Genomic DNA, 15,814 nt, shown 5'->3' on the forward strand with positions numbered 1-15,814 from the left:
AATGAAAATAGCCTTGTAGATTAGACTAAGGAGATTGTATTTAGTACTAATAAATAAGTCATGTCCAAAACATTGTTGTCCTCCTAAGCACATGAGACAGTGTCCTAGATAAATGCTAGAGATACAGAGATGAGTAAGATTATAATAACATTTTTGTTAGATTGACTTGAAAAGTTGTTCTTTCCAAATATATTTTTATATTATTTCTTAATTAGTGTACATATATTTCTATAGGCATATGAATTTACTGATACTTCGAAAGTCTGAGGGTTTGCCAAAATTGGAAGAGTTAATTTCAGCTTAATTAGCAGAGGTCTCATAGTAAAGAGCAATTTCTCTTTTGTGCATCATGGCAGACAGCCACAAAATCTCTCCTATAAATAATTTTTATAGTTATTTTTGTTTTTAAATATACAGTATAATTTAAAAACAAAAGTTCAAGGGATACATTTAATAATAAAATATTAATGATAAAATGTAAAATAGTTTTGTTTTGTAAATATGTTTTCTCTGATCTTTCCAAAGATAAGCACTATATCCTTTTCTTTGTTCCCATGACACACAATTGTTATGCATTTTGACATTCTGAAGGAAAATTAAAATGAAGAACTCTACTGATCATTGTGATATGTAAATTCACAGATGTTAAACACAGACTGTGACATTGTGATAATTTAGATAATGACACCCCAGAATTTGGGATTTCTTCTAGTCATTTTAGGAACTCAAAGATGTTGATGTGGATAGTTTCAAACACTTTTTAATGCATCCACCTAAAGAAATTATATGTCACTCGATACATACCAAAAAATGTACTTAATGTGTAAGATATGTAAATCTCCCACCCTCAGCTTAAGAACTGAACTATTAATACTACTAAAATGCTTCTTATCAGAGGTAATCAATGTCTTGAAGTATGTAAGCATTTTTTTTTTCTTACAAACCCATTAATCATGTACCACTCCTCATGAAATGTTTGTGAAGATGCATGGATAGGAGTAAAGGCCAGATGTTTGGTAGCACTTCACTTAAATAACTGATGTCAGTGTGGAGCAGGACATATTTAAAAGGAGCAACATTGGTAGTCCCATTGCTGGTTTGACTTTATATATTTTCCTCATTTCTGTCTATGCCTAAAGAAACAAAAGTCATCAAAGTTTATGATTAAGGAAAATATTGATAGGGATCACTTAGATACGTTTATGGATGTGAGAGTTGGACTGTGAAGAAAGCTGAGCGCTGAAGAATTGATGCTTTTGAACAGGGGTGTTGGAGAAGACTCTTGAGAGACCCTTGGACTGCAAGGAGATCCACCCAGTCCATTCTAAAGGAGATCAGTCCTGGGTGTTCATTGGAAGGACTGATGCTAAAGCTGAAACTCAATACTTTGGCCACCCCACGTGAAGCGTTGACTCATTGGAAAAGACCCTGATGCTGGGAGGGATTGGGGGCAGGAGGAGAAGGGGACGACAGAGGATGAGATGGCTGGATGGCATCACCGACTCAATGCACATCTCCGGGAGTTGGTGATGGACAGGGAGGTCTGGCGTGCTGCGATTCATGGGGTCGCAAAGAGTCAGACATGACTGAGTGACGGAATTGAACTGAACCATTATTTTAGGCCCATTTTGACAGTATCATTTTTGAGGTAATTCATTTGTTCTACCAAGAAATATTTGACTATTAACCATGCCAAAAATGGAAGATACAGCACTGAATAAACCAAAATCCCAGTCTTCATTGGAATTTTCATTTCATTCAGGGGAAAAGCTAATGAATGGCTATATATTAGCCAAAAGAGTATGACAAATAATAATAAATGCTATGCAGAATAATAAATCAGAGAAGACTGAAGAAATTAGGAAGGGAAGGATTATTTTAAATAGGATGGTCAGAAAAACTGTGTAAGTATGTAACCTTAGATAAAGACTTGAAGGAGGTGATGGAGCATCCAGGCATATATCTGGGGGAAGAGAAAACAATAAGGGCAAATGGCCCCTTGATAGAAGCATAACTAGGATATTAGACAACAGGGAAGTAAAGCACACTGACTTACATACTGCACTTGATTGTTGTGTTCTCAGGACTTTTTAAATATGAAATAGTTTTTCCACATTTTTTGTTATTTACATCACATTAACTTTTAGATGACAACTTAGTTGTCGTCTAAAAAAATGCCTCACATTTTTATTTAATTGTTTTACCTCCATGGTATCATTTAATTTATTTCTATAGTATAGCCTCCTAAAATATAGCCTCTATTTTGTAACTGAAAGTTATGTCTAGTGACTTTGTTAAATTATATTTACATTCTCTGGAAAGATAATTTCATCCGTGATGCTGTATACTTCATATTTTGTCACAGTAGGGTAGCTCATAATGTCAGGTTGCCCACCTGTTATTCTGATTGAGCACTTGTTTAGTTTAAGGTAATAACTCTTGAATCTTTTTGTGAAACTACTTTTCCCTTTTCAAGTCTCAAATTATTTTGCACTTTATTAACATTCTGCTTATGTCAACTTGCGTCTTAATGGTTTAGCATCCATTGACAGCACGTTCCAGAAATTTTGTATTTATTTTGACTGTAGATAGCAGTGTGTTGTGATGTCTAAAAATAGGATATTCTCTATCAGTCATTTATGAATTAAAGGGAGAAGGCAATGGCTCCCCACTCCAGTACTCTTGTATGGCAAATCTCATGGATGGAGGAGCCTGGTAGGCTGCAGTCCATGGGGTCACTAGGAGTCGAACACGACTGAGCGACTTCACTTTCACTTTTCATTTTCATACATTGGAGAAGGAAATGGCAACCCACTCCAGTGTTCTTGCCTGGAGAATCCCAGGGATGGGGGAGCCTGGTAGGCTGCCTTCTCTGGGGTGGCACAGTCGGACACAACTGAAGGGACTTAGCAGCAGCAGTCTCTTCTTATGGGATATACTAATTAGGTATTCTTAAAAGTGTTATGCCTTCTGCAGTAGTCAGGGAGTAAAGAATTCTTTGTTTCCTGTTGTGAGGAAACAGGTTCCGCCCAGAAACAGAAAGTCATTTTTGTCCATTACTCAGTTTACTTCAGTAGATTTTATTTCTTTAATTTTCAAATATTCATCACATCCCTCCCATTTTGTCTGCATTATTGTTACTATATTAAACGGTCTCTCCCCTCACACTTTTGGTTTTGGATTGACTGCAGTGGAGAGTCACCTTTGCTCCATGTCCTTCACCTTTTCTTCTGTTTTTCACATTGGAACCAAAAATACATTTTTAAAGCTCATAGCTGTTGATGAACATCCTTCAGTTCAGTTCAGTTCAGTTGCTCAGTCGTGTCCGACTCTTTGTGACCCCATGGACTGCAGCGCACCAGTCCTTCCTGTCCATCACCAACTACCAGAGTTTACTCATGTCCATTGAGTCGGTGATGCCATCCAACCGTCTCATCCTCTGACATCCCCGTTTCCTCCTGCCCTCAGTCTTTCCAAGCGTCAGGGTCTTTTCAAATGAGTCAAAAAAAAAAAAAACAAATGAGTCACTTCTACGCATCAGGTGGCCAAAGTATTGGAGTTTCAGCCTCAGCATCAGTCCTTCCAATGAATATTCAAGACTGATTTCCTTTAGGGTGGATTTCCTTGCAGTCCAAGGGACTCTCAAGAGTCTTTTCCAACACCACAGTTCAAAAGCATCAGTTCTTCGGCACTCAGCTTTCTTTATAGTCTAACTCTCACATCCATACATCATTACTGGAAAAACCATAGCTTTGACTAGATGGACCTTTGTTGGCAAAGTAATGTCTCTGCTTTTTAATTCAGTGACCACCTGTTTTCTCCAAAGTAAAGTTTTACTTCCTTACCTTTCTTTGATCCAACCCCATCTTTCTTCTTGGTTACAGAATCCAGTTTGGTTACAGAATGTAATGCAGTTCTGTACTCCCATTGTTGCACTTTTGTTTATAGGCCTTCACTAATTGTTATTACCTAGAAAAGGTGTTGACCCTGTTTTCCCTGTCCAGTTGCTTCTGCAGAGAATTGACATTCCTTTCTAAGTACTATATACCCTTGTCAAGTTCCTATTATTATATTTAATTCTTTTACAGTTTTTTTAATGTGTTCATCTTATCAATTAAATTAGTTTCTTTAGGGGACTGAAGAAATGGGGAGAAGTTGATAAAAGAGTTTAAATTTCCACTTACAAGATGAATAAGTTCTAACGATTTAATGTACAGCAATAGTATATGTTGCATACTTAAAACTTGCTAAGAGAAAAGATCTTAAATCTTATGTCACACATATAAAAAGTAATGGGATGGAGGTGTTACCTAATTGAGTGGTGATAAGCTTTGCAATATATATGTATTAAATCAACATGCTGTATAACTTAAACTTACACAGTGTCATATATCAATTATATCTCAATAAAGCTGTAAAAAATATATAGAGTAGAAATTCTTCTAATAATATCCTTGTTCTGCTTATCTTTGTATGCCTGATGACCTCGTATAGTGCCAGAGCTTATTTGTTGCTTAATAAATGGTATGAATAGATAAATGAGTGGGTGGATGGATAGTTTCTCCAAACAGTTGTTTGCAGATCATTGATTTAAGCAATAGTGGTACATATCCTCCGGCAAAGTCTGTTGAAATTAGGTAACCAAAAGCCACGTTTTACCAAATAGGTAACTTTTTTTTATAACATTGTCCATCAGCTGGGTTAAAAATCAAATCTCTTGAATTTATTCTTAGAAAGTGTTTTATCTCTTTAAATATTTGTAATTTGTGACCACAATGCGTTCCCAAATACCAAAGTCTTAAGAATTAGGCAGTTAGCCTTCCACCTCTGCTAGCTGCATGAGTTCTGCCTTGCAGTGGACCTCTTATCTTTTAAGATTCTTATTTTAATCCCAGTTAGAAGCTCACAATCTTCTAGTTCTCATTGTTGACTCTTGTCTATGAAGGTTGGCACCCTTACCTACCACACCCATCAGTGTTCCCAGAACTTCCAAAATAGGTGTTTCCATTAGTTTTTTGTCTTTCTGTTTGGCAACAAAAACAATTTTTCTCCTTTGGAAGAGTATTCACTAGACAGCCTTTCTGTCCTCCAAGGCTACTGGTGTAAACCAGGTGAAGCTCCATTGTAGAATAGAGAATACATGGATTTTACAAACACAGAACCAGAGAAGACTTGTAGCTGTGTGATCTGGGACAGGTTCTTTAGAACTTATTTTTCTCATCTTTATATGTACTATAGGATGCTTTTTTTCTACTCTTCTAGCTATAGTAGGTTTTTGCTGTGCCATGATGGTGAATCCATTTACTGACCCTCCCCAACAAGATTAAGGTTTCTGGCTTTTATGGGAGAAAGGTCTAGAGAAGTGAGCTGTACGTCTTACCTTTCCCATAGCAGTTGAGGATCATCCTCTGTAGGCCTGCATCAAAATAGGTTCTGTCTTTTCTGCTGTCTCAGGCTTTTATTACCTGGTTGAAACCTGTGGTCAACTGATAAAAAGAGATTTGGAGTGAGTGTGAATTCCTTGTAATTCTGCGCTGACAAGTTGGCCCACACTTGGTCTTTGACATTTGTTAGCATTTTGCCTGATTTCTTCTTACCTCTTTTTGTCACAGAACCTTTTCTTCTGGGTTCTGCCACAGGTGGTAGAGTTTGTGTGGCTCATCTTTTCTTGGAAAGCTTGTTCTTTGGAGTTCAAGTTACTTCAGCTCAAGATGGGATTAAGAAAAACTATAATTTTTTTTTGATGATTAAGCTATTTTCATTGTTTGTAGCATTTTATATTCTAAGCAGAAGCTAAACCCTGTTGTTACTCTTTGACTTTACTTTTAGTGTTGTGTTTTTTTAATGCAAAAAATTACTTTTATGTTGATTGAATTTGTTGGTTCTTTTTTTAAATTTGTTGATTCTTTATGACTTCTGACTTTTTAAATATTTTTGAAAAAAAGACCCACTCTGAGAATATTCTCCCATATTTTCTTCTATTTCTCTCTTTGTTGAGTATTTTTATTTCATTGGAAATTTAATTTGGTATAAGGTACAGTGATATCTAATGTTTTTCTAATGAAAAGCCACTTGTATTGTACCAAAATTATTTATTGAATTATCTTTCCCCACTGCTCATAATTATTCTGTAACAGAAATGAATTTGTTTGTAACAGAAAATCTGATTAGTAGTGACTCAAATTCACAGGAGTTTGTCTCACACAAAATAAATCTGCAAGTAGACAAAGCATGGTTAGTACTACACCTTAACAGATTAAAAACCTATACTTGATCCATCTTTCTCTCTAGGAATCCTTATCCATGTTCCCTCATGGTTACAAAATGGCTGTTGAATATCAGTACCAAATCCAGTGAAAAAGGAAAGGGCAAAGGTTGAAGAGGTCATAGTAACCTCCTTTGTCCATTTTAAAAGATTTTTTTCCACAAGTCCCATCTAGGGTATTATTTTCTAGGCTACTAGTGTAACTTCTGTCAGTGACCATCCTTTCCTTCAGTTCATCAATTGAGTTTCTAAAGAAATAAAGTATTTTGGATATATGCAACCTCATGTTAATTGCAGTATTATTTACAATAGCCAAATATGGAAACAACCTAAGTGTCCATCAATGGATGAGTGTGTAAAGAAAGTGTGGTAGGTACACACACACACAAGAAATAGTATTCAGTAGTTAAAAAAAGGAAATCTTGGAATTTGTGACAACATGGGTGGTCCTTGAGGTCATTACACTAAGTGAAATAAGTCAGATAAGGAGAGATACCATATGATCCCACTTATATGTGAAATCAAAACAATAGCAACACAGAAGAACACTGAGCTCATAGATACAGAGAACATGTTAGTGTTTCTCAATGTGGAGCAATGTGCAAAATGGGTGAAGGGGGTCGAAAGATATAAATTTTCCAGTAATGAAATAAGTCCTGGGGATGTAAAGCATGGTGACTATAGTTGTTACTACTTTATTGCATATTGAAAAGTTGCTAAAAGAATAGACCTTATTAGTTCTTAACACAAGAAAATAAAAAGTTTTGTAACTGTTCATGGTAACAGATATTCAGTACAGTTCAGTCACTCAGTCGTGTCCGACTCTTTGCAACCCCATGAATCGAAGCACACCAGCCCTCCCTGTCCATCACCAACTCCCAGAGTTCACTCAAACTCAACATCCATCGAGTTGGTGATGCCATCCAGCCATCTCATCCTCTGTCGTCCCCTTCTCCTCCTGCCCCCAATCCCTCCCAGCATCAGAGTCTTTTCCAATGAGTCAACTCTTCACATGAGGTGGCCAAAGTACTGGAGTTTCAGCTTTAGCATCATTCCTTTGAAAGAACACCCAGGACTGATCTCCTTCAGAATGGACTTCTTGGATCTCCTTGCAGTCCAAGGGACTCTCAAGAGTCTTCTCCAACGCCACAGTTCAAAAGCATCAATTCTTCGGCGCTCAGCTTTCTTCACAGTCCAACTCTCACATCCATACATGACCACTGGAAAAACCATAGCCTTGACTGGACGAACCTTTATTGGCAAAGTAATGTCTCTGCTTTTGAATATGCTATCTAGGTTGGTCATAACTTTCCTTCCAAGGAGTAAGTGTCTTTTAATTTCATGGCTGCAATCACTATCTGCAGTGATTTTGCGATGTTAACTACACTTATTGTGATTTTTAAAAATATATACAGATATTGAATCATATTTTATACCTGGAACTAATGTTATATATGAATTATACTTCAAAAAAGTACAAATATATAGGTATATATATAAGTTCTCTAGAGTTTTTTGTTTGTTTTATGCTACATTTGAATCTTTGAAGTATACTTATTTTTTATTTAGATTTTCCCAAATGCTGATTTTTCGGGCTTCCTTTCTTTTTGCTGTTGGACCTGAACAGAAAGATTATTTTCTTTCTATTTCCTTGGGGCCCAGGTCAGGTTATGAGCTCTAAGTGGTTGACTTTCACAGTTGCTACAAAGCAAAAGAAACTCTTCCCTGGTGGGCTTTTGTGAAATAGAAGCAGCAGGCAGCCTTCAGAGATAGCTTTGAGAAATACCTTACCTTTCCATTGTGCTACCCTCTACAATCTGTGTTTCCACATCCCCAATCTAAAGAGCTGGGGAGATTCAGCCAGCCCCTTCAGTTCCTTTCTGGTCTCCTATAGCGCTTAGGAGAGCTTATATGGAGCTTATAGAGCTCATATGGCTGTCGGAGGAGGCCTTACAAATAAGCTGTGAAAAGAAGAAGCCAAAAGCAAAAGAAAAAAGGAAAGATATACCCATTTGAATGCAGAGTTCCAAAGAATAGCAAGGAGAGATAAGAAAGCCTTCCTGAGTGATAAATAGAAAGAATAGAGGAAAACAATACAATGGAAAAGACTAGAGATCTCTTCAAGAAAATTAGAGATACCAAAGAAACATTTCATGAAAAGATGGACTCAATAAAGGACAGAAATGGTATGGACCTAACAGAAGCAGAAGAGGTGGCAAGAGTACACAGAAGACTGTACAAAAAAGATCTCCACGACCCAGATAATCACGATGGTGTGATCACTCACCTAGAGCCAGACACCCCGGAATATGAAGTCAAGCGGGCCTTAGGAAGCATCACTACGAACAAAGTTAGAGGAGGTGATGGAATTTCAATTGAGCTAATTCAAATCCTAAAAGATGATGCTGTGAAAGTGCTGCACTTGGTATGCCAGCAAATTTGGAAAACTCAGCAGTGGCCACAGGACTGGAAAAAGTCAGCTTTCATTCCAGTCCCTAAGAAAGGCAATGCCAAAGAATGCTCAAACTACCGCACAATTGCACTCATCTCACCCACTAGTAAAGTAATGTTTCAACAATACGTGAATCATGAACTTCCACATGTTCAGGCTGGTTTTAGAAAAGGTAGAGGAACCAGGGATCAAATTGCCAACATCTGCTGAATCATCAGAAAAGCAAGAGAGTTGCAGAAAAATATCTATTTCTGCTTTATTGACTATGCCGAAGCCTTTGACTGTGTGGATCACAATAAACTGTGAAAAATTCTGAAAGAGATGGGAATACCAGACCACCTGACCTGGCTCTTGAGAAACCTGTATGCAGGTCAGGATGGAACAGTTAGATCTGGACATGGAACAACAGACTGGTTCCAAATAGAAAAGGGGTGCGTCAAGGCTGTATATTGTCACCCTACTTACTTAGTACCATATGCAGAGTACATCGTGAGAAACGCTGGGCTGGAAGAAGCACAAGCTGGAATCAAGATTGCCAAGAGAAATATTAATAACCTCAGATATGCAGATGACACCACCCTTATGGCAGAAAGTGAAGAAGAACTAAAGAGCGTCTTGATGAAAGTGAAAGAGGAGAGTGAAAAAGTTGGCTTAAAGCTCAGCATTCAGAAAACAAAGATCATGGCATCTGGTCTCATCACTTTATGGCAAATAGATGGGGAAACAGTGGCACACTTTATTTGGGTAGGGGCGGAGGCTCCAAAATCACTGCAAATGGTGACTGCAGCCATGAAATTAAAAGATGCTTACTCCCTGATAGGAAAGTTATGACCAACCTAGACAGCATATTAATAAGCAGAGACATTACTTTGTCAACAAAGGTCCGTCTAGTCAAGGCTATGGCTTTTCCAGTAGTCATGTATGGATGTGAGAGTTGGACTGTGAAGAAAGCTGAGTGCCAAAGAATTGATGCTTTTGAACTGTGGTGTTGGAGAAGACTCTTGAGAGTCCCTTGGACTGCAAGGAGACCCAACCAGTCCATCCTAAAGGAGATGAGTCCTGAGTGTTCATTGGAAGGACTGATGCTGAAGCTGAAACTCCAGTACTTTGGCCACCTGATGTGAAGAGTTGACTCATTTGAAAAGACCCTGATTCTGGGCAAGATTGAAGGAGGGAGAAGAAGGGAACAACAGAGGATGATGGCATCACCGACTCAATGGACATGAGTTTGAGTAAACTCCAGAAGTTGGTGATGGACAAGGAAGCCTGTTGTGCTGCAGTCCATGGGATCGCAAAGAGTCGACACGACTGAGCGATTGACCTGAACTGAACTGATCAAGCTTAGTAGCCCATGTAGTACTCATGTAATACCAAAATTAACTCTCTTTATGGGGTATTTAACTAAGTGCCAAGGTTTCCCCTTCTTTCTGTTCAAGGCTCTTGAGATTCTTTGAGATTCTCTGTTATTGTAAGTATCAAAGTACTCTTTCATGTAACACCACAAAGCTCAAGACCTCATTTGTATCCAATTTTCCTAGCTGCATTTTGGCCTGTAAAAAACAAATAGCCACAAATTGAGAATAGTCTGATAAGGAAGTTCACAGAATTTCTCACCCTCTGCCTTGTGAATTTCCATTTCTCCACCAAAATGTTTTAGGCTAGAGTGAGAAACCTCTGCTGGATTCAGCTCTCAATTTTGTATTTTAAATAAAATGACACAATCTGGGGATCCCAAGAGCCCATGGTAGGCTTTTTCTTGGAAAAGTTAATAAATTCAGTGCATAAACTATAGAGTTAAATGAAAGTTCATAGTAGAGTTAGAAGAAATAGGGTTGAAATTTCATATGTGGGAAGTTGGTTATACTCTTAAAATTCTTAACTCTTTAAAGTGTCTTATTTAAAATAATTGAAAGGTGCTGTTACACATGTCATGATTAGTTTGATCTGAATTCAGTAGCAAGTAATCCTTTCTAGTTAAACTTCTTTCTTTTTTTGTTTTCTTCTTTACTTTAAATTATCTCAGCTAGTTCCCAAGTACAACAAAACTTAAACTATTATTTTGAATGAATGGCTTAGAATAATGAATTAAATACTGATTGTAAATAACAATTTTGAACTCATTAACAATTATTCAGTTGGGGTAGATCAAAACAAGCAAAAAAGAGAAAGCCATCATGTACCTCTTGGTGTCTGTCCACATGTACTTTGAGAGAAAAATGTTCCTTTTCCAGTAGGAGGAAAAAAGAAATCAAACTGTATGTCATATATCATACTTAATATGTTATTTTTTCTTTTTATCCCTTTTAGGACAGTGGTGATTATCCCCTTACCATGCCTGGACCTCAGTGGAAAAAGTTTCGTTCAAACTTTTGTGAATTTATTGGAGTCCTGATTCGACAGTGTCAATATAGCATAATTTATGATGAGTATATGATGGACACAGTAATCTCGCTTTTGACTGGTTTGTCAGACTCCCAGGTCAGAGCTTTTAGGCATACAAGTACTCTTGCTGGTAAGTAACTAACACTTTATTTCCTTTTCATTTAGTTTTGTTAAATATATTCCAGTTAAGCTGTATTTAAATTCAATATTAATTTAAATTGATTACTTTGCTCTTGAAAAACACAATGTTTCTCCAAAATTTGCATGAATGGTTTGTATTCTCTGTTGAAGTAAAATTTGTGCTTATTTTGATAACTGGCATTTGTTAGTCTTGAGAATGAAAATTGCAATTTTCTGACGAATGTTACCAAATCTCTTTCTGAATGTGTAGTTATTTTCTTGTGTTATTTTATAACCAAATAAGTTGTAGGAGTCCAGCAGGCCATATTCTTTGATAAAACCAAATAATAGTTGAAATTCCAAAGTCACAGGTATTTTCCTACTTAATTACATGGTTTCATTGTTATACATAAATGTGTAAATGTTTATATATATATATATATATATATATATATATATTTTAAACAGTTCCATCTAATTGTAATAGGTAATTGTGACCTAGCTAGGATTCTTTCTGTTCCTAGTGGTATAATAATTTAAATGTAGTGTTTCTAAAATCAGTTCAAGTAGGTAGACTAAGTCCTGAAGAACTGATACATTATCATTTTCCCTGTTGCTTCTGTTTTAGAATTATCTATATAACTTCTGAGTCAAGTATATTCATTTTCCCCTTGTTTTCCTGTAACAAGATAATTTTGTTTATTTAGCTGTTCTGAGTTTTTCAACGATTTTAACTGTGTTTACCTAAAATGACTAAATGACTATTCTTTTTTTCTTATATATATGTGTATGTTTATAAAGAACCTGTGTTTGCATAAACATATATTTAAATATTCCCCAATTACATCCCTTTTAGTAGCAATAACTGACTATATTCAATTTATACACATTACCATTACAAAAATGAGATTTAAGAGTATCCCTTTCCTATTTATTAGGTAAAGAGGCAGATCTTTTACTTAATTTTATCTTTTTTATAAAGGTAAAATCACAGTTTATTGTTGAAAAAATTTTCTGATAGAACAAACATCAAGCACATTTTATTCTGTGTTGTGAGAGACTTTGTACCAAGTTGTAGCTTTTTTGACAAGGTACTATAAATATACTACTTATTACTTAAAAGTTACCTGATACTATATATATTTTCTAATTTCATGACTTTTATTATTTTCTGCCCTTTATATGTACTTTTTTCTTTTCGTTATATTTTCTATTTACTTTTCATCTATCATTCTTCTGTCTGTGTACAGCAATTTCCATTTATTTGGCTGTTTTTCAGATGCATTGTACCAGGAAAAATAGGAGATCAATGTTATGTTTATCCTTATTTTTCAAAAGCTAACCTATTTTTCAAGTTATTCTCAAATTTACTTCAGAATACTACAGTAATTTCTCTTTGTACATTAATGATCGTGTCTTCCAAAGTTCAGTTTCATAAAAAGTGAGACACCAGTCCTACCCTTCAACAAAGTGTGGAAATCTTGCTGAGAATTTAATTCCAGGCTGGATAATAATTTCCATCTTTTCAAGGATTATTTTCTTTTCATCTTTAATCTCTTCTCTGGTTCTCCCTTCCCCTTTTTTTTCTTTTATAGTATATGTATGAGGGATAGATTTAAAGATAATCGTTTTTATTCACTTTGCAGGACGAGTCTTGGGGACTAGATAAAATGGGCAGGAACATTTAATCCTCTGCTTCAAAGACTATGTGCATGGACAGTTAACAAGGCAGTTATGGCCAGATATGATTATCGGCTTTGGAATAAAATGCTCCTTGACATTGCTTATATCTTAGCTGAGAAGAGAGACAATCAGGTTAGTTGTTTTCTAGGGTACAGACAAGATAAGTTTTAGAACTTCATAAGTCATCAGAGTGATCTTATCAGTAGTACTTTTAATCTGTTTACCAATACCCCATTTTCTTGTTATTAATTAATAGTGTGTCCCAATTTGTTAGTGTTTATGCATTGCATTTAATTGTATATTTTGCCACATTTTTATTAAAATTTTTCATCATTTTGTAGTTTTTCACGTTTGTCTGTTCTCCAGGTAGAAGTAGTTTCATTTTCCATTGGTGATAAACTGAACTTTCCCTTTTATTTTTGAAATTCTTTTTACTATTAAATTGAAACAGACTGTTAACAATTAGATTTTATATTACATTTTCCTTATTTTTTCTATTCTTTTAATTGTACTTGTAAAGCATACTCTCCTGTTTGTCTGATTTATCTTCAATAAAGAAGCTTTACTTTGTAGTAAACTTTTCATTAACAATCTTCATAGTTAAGTGCCTTTGTTGTGAAGGTACATAGATAAATAGATAGCTAAATAGTTAAGACATATTAGAACACAGTTTGTGGAATTAATATATATAAGTAATATTTCGGTGGATTTACAATCTGGGATTGGCCATATTTTCTTTCTCCAGTTTCATGAAATTTTCATGAAAAAATATTTTTCTCCTCCAGGTCAAAACTAAGTAGGATTCCCTTTGTTTTACCACTTTGTTCTTTGGTATTATAAAGACAATTCTATTCTCAAAGGATCTATTTTTCAGATTTATAGTTATATTATACTCAGTCATTTGCTGTTATAGTCTCTGACAGTACTTTAGAAATTGAATGTTGGCTTATCTTTTTTATTTTTTGCTTTTTTCTCACCTACATAATTTTCTACATTAGAAATAGATTAATAATGGATATTTCTCGCTTCTAAGGTAAAAATGCTAATTTGAACAAAGAGGGATTAACCGTACAGAATTTTATTAATAGCATCTTGATTGATTCTGTTCTATTTTTTCTAAAATGAATTATGGAAAAATTAGAAAATATGGGTAAAATCATCATATGATAGATGGCCTCATTATGCTGGAAGGTTATCACTATTTAACAATAATGAGTGCCTCTCAGACTCTTGGGAAAGTAAACATTTCTTTTATATCTCATTGTTTAACATCATTGTGTTGGTATATGATTGATTTTTATATTGACATATGATTTGTTATTAATTAGCACTTTTTACCAAGTCAGCATCTCTGGACTTTTACTGAGGCAAGGCAAGCTATATGAAATTTCTTTGTTCTCCTGTCATAGACAAAAATAATTTTATCTTAGTAAATTGATATCTTTTCTTTGGCTTTCAGTTGCTGAAACCATATAATATAGGGTTCATAGAATGGGTTCTGAACCAGATTGTCTGAATACATATCCTTTTCTGCATTTTACTAATTGGGTAATTTTGACAAGTCCATAATTTATTGGGCCTCACTTTCTTCATATGCAGAATGGGAAAGATGTTGATAACTATCTCATTAAAGGAAATTAGGAAAGCTTGAATGGTGCCTGACATATAGTAAACTAATGCTATTATTCTGTAATTACAAAAAGAGCCAGTCGTATTTGCAGTGTTTCCCTTCATTCACTTCTTTTTCCCTCAGAATTTATTGAACACCTACTATTTTAGTAATAGAAGACATTATAGATGGGGAAATCAGAAACAAACATGTAAATTAACAGATCTTTAAAAAACTATTATTAGGAAAACTAATAGTATGTACTTTCATTTTATTTGTCTTTTGGCTCTTCAGTGCCAAATTCTGTTTATTAAATTCAGTAAGTATTTTATGACTCTTAACCAAATTGGATATGAATTTCTATATGGTAGACATCTGGTATTCTAGGATTAATGCCCAATAATTGACCAAATCTACAAGTGCCACCATATATCATATAACTGTATACATAAAATATAGTAAACTTTTTAAATGTAATTTGCTCTTTAAAATGTAAATATAGATAATTAGAGTAATAAAGAAGTATCATTTTCTTAAAATTATCTCTTATTTTCTATCACCAGGTATGAAAATCAGTTTTCTTTGGGGAGCTAGTTTTTGTAAGGAAGTTATGATTTTTAAAATAATTTTATAAGCATGTCCTTTCTATGTCAACCTAGTGACCTTGGGCAAGTTACATAACTTTGGTGCCTTTCCTCATCTGTATAATATTGATATGAATAGTCCCATTTTATTAGGAGTGTTGTGAGGCTTAAATGAAAGAATTTGTGTTAAATGTTTCACGTATACAGGTCATTCAGTAAGTGTCTGATGTAATAATTATGATAGAATGACAAAGCTTGCTTGGTTTGACTCTAAAGCGGGCAGAGAAACTGAGAAAATCTTGTAGATTTTCCATTAGTGCTTTCATATTACACATGTAAACATTTTCTGTAGATATAAAATTACACATACAATTTAACGAATTCAGAAAAGGAGAAAAATACAAAAGTAAAAATCAGCCATAATCATACCACTTCTTAATTTTGCCATGACATGCTGGTGTTTCCTTTTAGTTTTTTTCTCGTATACATATATATTAGGATTTTTTTATTTTTAAACAAATAATAGGATATTATAATCAGTTTTGTAGAATGAGTTTTCTGTGCTTTAAATTTTTATAATTATGTTTAATATAGCAGCCTAATCTTCTAAAATCTAGATGTCCTTTAACTAACGTAGCTTTTTTGCCATTATTTGGATCCTTTGTCTTCTGTTGGATCTCGTACCTTTTGCCTTGGGTTGTTTTTTTTTTTTTTTTTTT

The 15,814-nt window shown here is 34.9% G+C and overlaps 1 protein-coding gene across 5 annotated transcripts in view; it reads left to right on the top strand.

Moving 5' to 3' along the window:
• Positions 1-15,814, top strand: part of STAG1 (STAG1 cohesin complex component) — a 509,253-nt gene that overhangs the window by 314,340 nt on the left and 179,099 nt on the right. For 4 of the 5 annotated variants that reach the window (XM_070770514.1, XM_070770470.1, XM_070770576.1 and 1 more), the window contains one exon: positions 11,025-11,229. In XM_070770514.1, the coding sequence (XP_070626615.1) occupies positions 11,025-11,229 (205 nt within the window). Of the gene's footprint in view, positions 1-11,024; positions 11,230-12,899; positions 13,035-15,814 lie in introns of those variants that run through there. The other variant, XM_070770685.1, reaches the window with a different exon arrangement.

The sequence above is a fragment of the Bos indicus genome, chromosome 1 (genome assembly GCF_029378745.1).
Source record: "Bos indicus isolate NIAB-ARS_2022 breed Sahiwal x Tharparkar chromosome 1, NIAB-ARS_B.indTharparkar_mat_pri_1.0, whole genome shotgun sequence".
Classification (NCBI taxonomy): domain Eukaryota; kingdom Metazoa; phylum Chordata; class Mammalia; order Artiodactyla; family Bovidae; genus Bos; species Bos indicus.